We start from the raw sequence: 9,420 nt of genomic DNA, 5'->3' as shown, positions 1-9,420 counted from the left end.
GCCTTGGTGAGGCCACAGCTGGAGTACTGCATCCAGTTTTGGGCCCCGCAATTCAAAAAGGATGTGGAGAAGCTTGAGAGAGTCCAGAGAAGAGCCACTCACATGATCAGAGGTCAGGAAAACAGACCTTACGATGACAGGCTGAGAGCCATGGGGCTTTTTAGCTTGGAAAAGCAGAGGCTCAGGGGTGATCTGATGGCCACCTATAAGTTTATCAGGGGTGTTCACCAGGATCTGGGGGAACGATTGTTCACCAGAGCGCCCCAAGGGATGACGAGGTTGAACAGTTATAAACTCCAGCAAGACCGTTTCAGGCTGGACATAAGGAAGAATTTCTTTACTGTCCAAGCCCCCAAGGTCTGGAACAGCTTGCCACCAGAGGTGGTTCATGCACCTACATTGAACGCCTTCAAGAGAAATTTGGATGTTTATCTTGCTGGGATCCTATGACCCCAGCTGACTTCCTGCCCCTGGGGCAGGGGGCTGGACTTGATGATCTTCCGAGGTCCCTTCCAGCCCTAATATCTATGAAATATATGACATCTATGTGTGGCCTACTGCCATGGAGACCCTCCGGTAGCACTGATGTCCAGCTCATTTCCTAGGAGAGAGGCCTCTTGAGAGTGCCTGTTAGCTGAGCACCCTGTGTTTTAGAGTACCCCTTCAGGCTGAGAGAGCCATTTTTGTGGCCTGTCTGCTCTGATGAGTGAGGGTCTTGCATCTATGTGGGTAAACACCCCTGTGCTCCCCAAGGGCTTTCCAAATGATCTAGGAATTGCCCCACATCCCCTTCTGTGAAGTGCAGCCCCTTATGGAGTGACACACAGCAGCTGTTTAAAATCAGGCAGCACCTCTTCCTTGCACTCCAGAGTAGGAAGTAAAGAATCCAATGTACATATGCAGCTTTGTCAGGGATTAAGGTAGGCAGGGCATAGCTGCATGCAAGAATTGTTCAAGAATGCTGGAAAAAATACTTCAGGTCTTGTCACAAGGACTGTGGGGATGACCACAGGTGACCTGGCTTCCCTTTTTTATTGTTTCCTGGGTAGCAGCAGTGGACAGGGCTGCAACCAGGCTGCCAGGGGTGATGGTTGGGCCCTTAGCATGAGGGCTGCTATTTTTGGTTCTCCCCAAAGTTGGCATCTGGGTCTGGTGCCCTCCTCCCCCATCTGGTTATGCTACTGAGTCTTTGTGCCACAGAGACACCGAGAGAAATTTTTTGCCACCTGCAAGCTATTCTGAGGATGTCTGATGGCTCTGCTGTTGTTGGCTGTTACTTCTAATTCTTCCCCTTGGTCCTATACCCAGAAGCTAATTGTGTAAATAAATATACTTTAAATATTTGCTTATGTTGGATTGAAGTTTGGCTTGTATAAGGAGTCAGCCAAGCCTTCAGAGATGTCTTCTTAACAGGTGGTCAGTCCCCAGAATTTGGAATTGCTTTGAAGTTTGGACAGGAGAAGGAGGGGGACAAGAAACCATCACAATGAATTATTGTTTACAAAGTGGCATAGGGGCACGCAGGATGCCAAGCACGTTACAGGAGTCTTTGTTGGAGGTTTGCTGCTGTTCCTTTTTGTCCGGACCAAATTTTGAATGTATGCTGGCAACACAAGAGTTAAGTTTGACATGTGCAAACAAGCCAGGTTAATGGAAAATTCCACAGGGTGCCCAGCATGAGCCCCCTGGGTGACCTGTTGGCTTGTCAAACAAGCGTGACCTACTTTTCCACCATGTGCAGGCTCAGTCATATACAGAATCTAATCAGAGGCATGCTCAGTTTGGCTAAGAGCATGACTTCATAGAACTAGAAAATTCTTCAAAGCAAGCAACCTGATTGGCCACTTGGTTGCCATAAAGGGCTTGTGAGCCCCCACCTTTGGGGTTGTTGTTGTTATTCTCTCTGTCAGTGTGGTGGTGGGTGTGTGAGGGGAGACTGTGCTCGACCTGTAAGCAGAGGCTGCCTTGGCAGGGACTGTGAGACAGGGAGAGATGGATCCAAAGAGCAGAGGCTGCGGCTGCAGGGACTGCTCTTCTGGAGGGCTTCAGGCCTATTGGTCTCCTCCTCATTGCGAATTGGCTCTTCGATTCCCCTTCGTTCTCGTATTGATCTCCTGGCTACCGGACTGATTTTGGCACCGATCCTGACCACGATTCTGATCAACCCGACTCACTTCGACTACAGCTTCGTTTCACCATACCGTGCAGTAACCTCAGCATCACTCTTCATCGACCTCGGCACCGATCATCTGTTTGTCCACCTTGGACTGGCGTCACACCGTGTTACAGTTTTCGTTGTTTGTCACCCGTTCAATAAGCTGTTGACCAGCCCTGGGACTATCGAGTGGGCAGCCGCACCTATCCTTCGGGGTAGAAAGCAAGGGCTCGCTTGGGAACCCTGTGGGCCAACAGTTTCCTTTGTCATTCGTTAAATTCGTTCTAACTGTAACCGAAGCAAGCTTCTCTGCCTACGCTCCAAAAGCGTAAGTGAATAAAATCCATTTGTTTTAAAACCGCACGCGTGTCTCCTGGACCACTCAGGCTCCTTGCCGCCAATCCCGCCTGTTTGTTCCGATTCTGCCCTCGGCCCACCGTGACCTTGGGGCCGCTGTTCCCCAACACTTTTGTGTGTTCCCTTTGGGAGTCTCCATAGGTAGCGCTCTCCAAGATTTAGAGTCTGGGGGACAAAGCCAACAAAGTCTCCATCACTCTCTTCTCAGTGGCCCAGTGTGGCTCTTGCACTGCCTGTGCTCCTTCCCAGATGAAAGTGGATGTTTAAGGATTCAATCAGTTCTGGTTGAGGGGATGGTGCAGTGCCCTCTGATCTGGTGCAAAGGGAAATACAGTGTCTGTCTATTTAAAATGTGTCTGCCACAGACATTCTCTGACCCAAGGCCAGAACTGTTTCCAAGAACTCCTTCAAAGAGAAAGGGTCAATGAAAATCCTTCTTGGTGAGAATCATCACATTTTTGTAACCCTTCAGATTATGTAAAGCAGGGAAAATTTTTTAAATTTCCTTTCATTATTCACTTTCTGTGCTATTCTCTGGCTTTTTGTTAAGTCAAATTAATTAATAGATAGTTAGCAGGATGTACAGTTAAATCTCTGGCTATGTCTTCATATCTAAAAAGAAATGTGTGTTTTGCTTTTAAGTGAGATAATCTTAATTATTCTGCACTAGAAGCTTAGTGAAGACAAGGCATCTGTAATGTAGCCAGGCAAAGTCAGGACCCTACTGTTCACTAACAGCTAATGTTACCTAGCTACACAGCAGCAAGAACTGCTGCAAGTTGTCTCCAGTAGGATTTTATGGTAAAGTAGCTCAGGAATCTCTCTGAAAACTCACTTGTTTTTTGTCCCTGAAAACAAAACTTAGTTTTCATCTATGTTGGGAATCTGAATGGTATGTTATCCTCTGATAGTTATTGGGTTTTTGAACATCACTCAGAACCTCTAGGGCACTATAAAAACATCTGAATATTAACATGACTGGTTTTTGCCTACAGTAAATGGTGAGTGCTGTTGGAAAAAAAATGTCAGCAATTTGGTTAATGTTTTAATATTCTGCTCATTTCCCCACAAAAATAAATCCTGTGGGTTTTGCTTATCAGCCTTTATATGCTAGCAGAGGTGGTGGAGAGGCATGGACTTCTCTGATTCCTTTTTTCTTTACCTTGTATGCACCAACTTCTGACTGGTCAAAATCTGGTGGAAGTGGTGCCCACACTAGTGATTCCCTAAATGGGTCGTATTTGTGTTGTGGCTGCAACAAGGGTAGAAGATCCACAAGGAACTCTCCCTTCCTGGTAACTGCAAGCACCAGTCCCAGCTGCTTAAGGATAGTGCCTTGCACACTGATGCATACCCATTCTGTCTCCACCTTGCACTAGCTTTGGTTAGGAAATGTCCCTCATGGAGCTGGTGGCCAAGGAGTGATTGTAAATTGGTAATCCCCCAGACTCCCATGGAAATCACTTTTTCTGGACACAAGCAAAGAGGAGGTTAGTTATGTGGAGGGAAAGGTGGGGAATTAGTGAGTATGAGCTGGAGTGCTGGTGGTGATCAAGAGCCCTCAGTCTGATAAGCATTTGCTTGGATTGCTGCTGCTGGAGGAGAGAGGACTAGGTGGTGGAGCAGTGAGCTATCCTAACTCAGGTACCCCATAGATTCATAGATTGTCAGGGTCTGGAAGGGAACTCGCAAGATCATCGGGTCCAGCCCCCCTGCAGTAGGCAGGAAAGACAACTGGGGTTAGGTGACCCCAGCGAGGAGACTGTACAGTTTCCTCTTGAAGATTTCCAGGGTAGGTGATTGCACCACTTCTGGAGGGAGTGTAAGAACGTGCTGATTGCCTCTTGGCCTATAATATCATACTGGTCAGGTTTCAGACAGAGGATCTTACAAAAAGATCAGGTTAGCTCATGCCACTCAGTTCAATTGTTTCAGACTCCCTGCAAACTGAGGCAATTGTTAAATTGGTGCAAACTGAAACAGGGACAGTTAAAAGGCTTTGTTTAAAAGTGCAAAGCTAGAAACCTATTCTCAAAACCTGCACGCTCAGATTCTGGAGGTAGCATGGACCTGAGGTAATGAAATACATGGAGCTTTCTCTGTGATGCTCTCTTGTTTTGTGAGGGGGCTGCCTCTGGCACCCTGTTCCTACAGTCCAGGTCCACTAACCTCGACTTGTTGGGTGTTGCAAGACAGGACCTCCTGAGGGCTAGTTCTGGGAAGGTTGACAGGTGACCCTACTTCCTCTACTTCCCTCCCCCTCACTTAATCTGTCAAGCCTCAGCTGGTGTTTGCCCTCTAGGGTGCAAAGATCAGTTTGTTCACCAAAGCCTTGGCTAAAAGGCCACTTGAAATGCTGAATGAGTTTGCTTGTGGGAGTTTTGTTGAATTTGCATTGTATTGGTTGCACAATTGATCTGTATGCTCCTAGAAGCTGCACAGACCTTGTACAAATCTGCAACTTCCATTCACACTATGTTCAATTTAGAAATTAATGGACTGTACCTTCCACACCACGTTCTCCATCCCTTGATCTTAAAGCGATTCCCCTTCTCCTTGCAGATTGGTAATCTTGGCCCAAGTCTCTCAGCTGATCAGTGGCAGAGCTAGCTATAGGGCACAGGTCTCTGAACTCCACTCCCAGGCTATGTCGGCTGGACTGTTCTGTTTATCCCTGTGCTCTAGGTTTAAAGTGCTGTCAAGATACTCACACTAACTCATTGTCTCTTGTTTCTTTTCAGTTTTTTGAGGCCTTTTGCAGAAGCCCAGAGGATGGAAAGATGATCTCTCGTGAGTATTCAGTTGCCCTTTAACCCTTTGATTGAAGCCCCGGTCATAATTCTCCTTGCAGAGTTGTTTCCTTTCAGTTTGCAGCCAGCCCCCATGCTTGCTGAGTTCTGGAGCTGGGGCAGGCTGGGAGAGCAGTGCCCCTGACTTGGGCAGGTGGGGCATTGCTAGTGGGAGGGAGCTCTAGGACAACCCCTTGCCTCTGAAAGGGAAAATCCTGTGGGGTGTCAGTGAAACTTGAACCTGACAAAAGAGGTGCATCTCTGCCCTGAGCCTTTAACCACTGGGCTGCAGAGACTGCCATATGGACTGGGGAGGTGCCCAGTAAGGCCCAGTAGCTCTTTGATCCCTCTTCTGCAAGACAAAGTTGATGTGGCAGCAAGACGGGAGGGACCCAGTATGGATGAGAGCTGGAGCTGGGACAGGTTGTGTCAGCTACTAGCCAACAGATACCACCCTTGGCTGCTTGTGAAGATTGCTATGGGGTTAAGCTCTGTGTATTTCGTTCCCTCTACAGATGTTGATTCCAGCCCTCAGGACTTGAGACAGGGCATAATCACCCACCTAGAGAAGTACCAGGATGTTTATCCCCCATTGAAGCCAGCCAGGTAACTGGAGGGTAATGGAACAACACGGGTACCAATTGTAATTAGTGTGTGTGCATGTTTGTGAGAGAGAGAGATATAGTAGCATGCAATTGGGCTCAGAGATGAGATCTTTCCAAGGGCAGGGGGAGCATTGGTGTCTTGTGGGGTGAGAGATCAGGAAAGGAGCAGAGTCATCCTTAACAAGGCTTTTAGTAGCAGTTCTGTCATGGATACTCTGCTATGTTTCTTGGCTCCAAATCTAGGTTCTTCCACACGTTGATAATGACAGTAATCAGGGGCTCACTTTAGAAGCACTCATGTTTATCATTTCTAACTGAATTCCTTTGAGAGTGGAGTGGATGCCTTTCCCAGGCTTTCTTTCTGAGGTTTTCTGGACACTTAATAAACAAAACTAGGTCTATAACTAAGGTTTTGATTTCAAAAGTTCTGATCAGAGAAAATAAGCAGTAGGATTAAATGGTCAGGCATTGGCATCATTAAAAAGAAATGAAAGGATAAACAAAAATTGTTCAGTACTGAAGTGCTTGTTTATCAAAGTTTTCCCTTCAGAAATAAAAGAGAACTATGTGAAGTCAGCTGACATATGGAGCCCAGAGATTTGCATGTGGACGAAACCTGGAATTCCTGCAAGTCAAAGATGCACAAACTATCTAGATCTTGTATCCCAAGTAATGGGGAAAACAGTTGTGGGGAAGGGCTCCTGACCAAAGTGGATAAAGGAACCACCTCAAAAATATGCTATTTTCTTTAAATACAAGATGCACCTTTTTTCCCCCCACATTGGAAATTGGGGTGTGCATTATAAGCAAGGAAGTACAGCAACAGCACTTTCTGTTGCTCAAGCTTCTGCTATGGGGGACAAAAAGAAGAAATTGCACATATTCCACAGGAAACAGAATAGTGAATGAGGCTGGACTCCTGAGCTGCTGCTACTCAGTGACTTATTACAAGCACAGCTCTTTATTTCTTCATTCTGACTTTGAAAAACAAGTTGTCTGTCTTATTCCAGGGTGTGTTGCATTCCAGAAAATATGGTATTAGGAGTACATGGGAATCCTGTAAGAAATGAAAAAAAGGAACTTATCAGAAAAGAAAGGTGTGTGTGAGTAGTCAGGAAGTGTTATGGAAGAATTGCCCCAAAGCAAACTAAGTAAGATGGATGTTAACTGACAAAGGATGTTAAAACACCTAGCAAAACACTTCCAGCCATACAAATGAAAAACCTCCACAAACCCAAAGAAAAATATTGCAAGGGTTAGGGCTACTGTGTGCTGAAGATGAGGGAGAGATTAAAAAAGATAGCTTAGGCATGGCCCAAAACCAAAATGAATACCACACCTCAGTTTTCAGTATGCCTGATGGTGGTGAATGTGGGTTGTAGAGGGGGGGAAGGCAGAACTAATGGGAACAAGAATATGGAAATGGCCATCTCAACTGGGAAGAACTGGATAAACTCTGTCCAGAATTTTGAGGCATTGCACATAAGAATAAAAAAAAAAAAATCGTTGCTACCAGATCTGTGATCAGTCAAATTGGGAATGGCACCTGGTACGTGGGCTTTCCTGCCTCTTGCTCCTTCCACCGGCACTTCAACTCATCTGCAGGGCTGCACCAGGTGACCCTTAAGATTCCTTTCAACCTCATGTTTCTGCAGATTCTGTATAATGTAGCCATTTCCCAACTTGAAGAGTTACGCATGTGGTGCTGCTTATTTGTTCTTTATGCACTTGTTGCCACTTTTCCAGTGGTTAGGAGGAGGGAATGTTCCTGTCTTAGTTACAACCATCCTGTTGTCTTGCTTTCCCTTATAGCACAGAGGAGGTTCGTGGATTCTTTCAGAAAAACAAAATTGTGTACCTGGCCCTTATCTTTGAGAAGAACAACTCCTTTGTGGGCAGAGAGGTGATGTTTTCTTGTAATGTTATGTTGCTCTAGCCCCTACAGTTGTGGTGAGCCCCCCCCACATGCCTGTGCTTGTTGTTGTTAGCACATAGAAAGAGAGAGGGCAGTTATTTTCCCAAAGAGGTTTCTGCCAAGTAGTATGACCAGAGGAGCAAGTTCTCCTTCCATACCCTGCATCTCTGCAGAGTTTAATTGACATTGAGTCATAACATTAGTCTGGAGCCCTTCTTTATGCCCCTTCTAGTTTCCATAGATATCACATACCATTTGCTGCAGAGGGAAGAATATGAGCTCCAAGTAGTTTTCCAAAGATGAATGAGCCCTGGGCTCAAGAGCCAGAAATTGATGGGTTTCAAACTCATCTCTTCACCCAGTTTGAGCCAGTTCCTTACCCCCTGTGTGGTTCCAATGACAGTTAATGTTTTTTCTACCTCTTGGGACTATTGGGAGGGCCAGGTAATGTTTGGGCACTGCCTGGAGGATGTGAAGGGTTATGCTGGAACTGAATTGTCCTGCTGGCCTGGAGGAGCCATGGGCTTCCCACTGAACTCCCTGGGGTAAGCTCTGCCTACAGAGGAAAACTTCTGTGATGGGTCTAGTTCCTGGGACATTCTGTGCCTTGGGTAGCCTGACCTGGGAGCATCTGGCATTGCAGGTGACCCTGGACATGCAGCAGTACACAAACATTGCTGTCAGGAGAGTCTTGAGCAATGAGGAGGAGCTGGTGAACGAGCACAACGTGACCACCTTCCCTTCCGCCTACTTGCTTGTCAGCAACGGCTCCTTCTCTCGCATCTCTGTGTGAGTGCTTCCCTGCTAATTCCCAGGTTGCAAACAGGCAACCTCTGTTGTTAGCTTGTTAAAGCTTTACCTGTGCTGTACCCAGAGACTGAGGGTTTGAATCCTGGCAGTTGTGGTTAGGACTGATATTGGACAGGCTGCCTGTGCTTGGGCAGGAAGTGTGAATCCCAGCTCTTGTGGGTAGCTTTTAGGATGCTTGGATACTGCCTGGATAATGACATTCAGCAGGGTTCTGTGGAAGCTGCTTTACCAACCTGTAGACTTTGATAGAGAACACTCTTTCTATCAGATCTTTTAAAGCTGTTTTACTGCCCCTTGTTCAGAAGGGTGGTGTTGATTTGAAGGGGGTAAAGCTGACCTTCCCAGAGCTGATCAGGAATTGCATGAAAGGCAGAGGAAAGTGCATCTTTTAGGGGAGCTGGCTGCAGACAGTAACTCACCTTGAGCTTTTCTATCTTCTTCCTGCTTCCCTGAAGTACCCTGGGGGGTGGCACTGCTGGTGTAGATGGAGGAGGCTAGAACATTTAAAGTGCTTCCTACTCACCTCTCACATCCCTGCCAGGGAACTCTAGGCAGCACTTGGCACTTTCCCTCTGATGCTAGAGGCAGAAATGCTCTTCTTGGAAACCTAGGGTGAGAGAAGACTGCAGGAAGTAGAGTAGAGAGGGGGTATCTGGGGTTGGTAGATGCATGGGGAGAGGGTGGATACTGCATGTGTGTGGTAGGGCCTTTCATACACTCCTGGAAAGGAATCTCCTCTTGTTTCAGGGTGTGATATCTCACATGTGCCTGGGCGGGGGGGGGGGGGGG

At 46.8% G+C, this 9,420-nt stretch overlaps 1 protein-coding gene across 2 annotated transcripts in view; it reads left to right on the top strand.

Moving 5' to 3' along the window:
• Positions 1 to 9,420, top strand: part of LOC109286958 (sulfhydryl oxidase 1-like) — a 111,582-nt gene that overhangs the window by 15,496 nt on the left and 86,666 nt on the right. For both annotated transcript variants that reach the window (XM_019501783.1, XM_019501784.1), the window contains exons 3-6: positions 5,254 to 5,302; positions 5,817 to 5,907; positions 7,719 to 7,809; positions 8,465 to 8,610. In XM_019501783.1, coding sequence (XP_019357328.1) covers positions 5,254 to 5,302; positions 5,817 to 5,907; positions 7,719 to 7,809; positions 8,465 to 8,610 — 377 coding nt within the window. The remainder of the gene's footprint in view (positions 1 to 5,253; positions 5,303 to 5,816; positions 5,908 to 7,718; positions 7,810 to 8,464; positions 8,611 to 9,420) is intronic.

This window comes from Gavialis gangeticus, unplaced genomic scaffold (assembly GCF_001723915.1).
Source record: "Gavialis gangeticus isolate Ggan-Ray unplaced genomic scaffold, GavGan_comp1, whole genome shotgun sequence".
In the NCBI taxonomy this organism is placed as follows: Eukaryota; Metazoa; Chordata; order Crocodylia; family Gavialidae; genus Gavialis; species Gavialis gangeticus.
The sequence above is the reverse complement of the archived record's forward strand: the minus strand, read 5'-3'. Positions and strand labels throughout refer to the sequence as shown.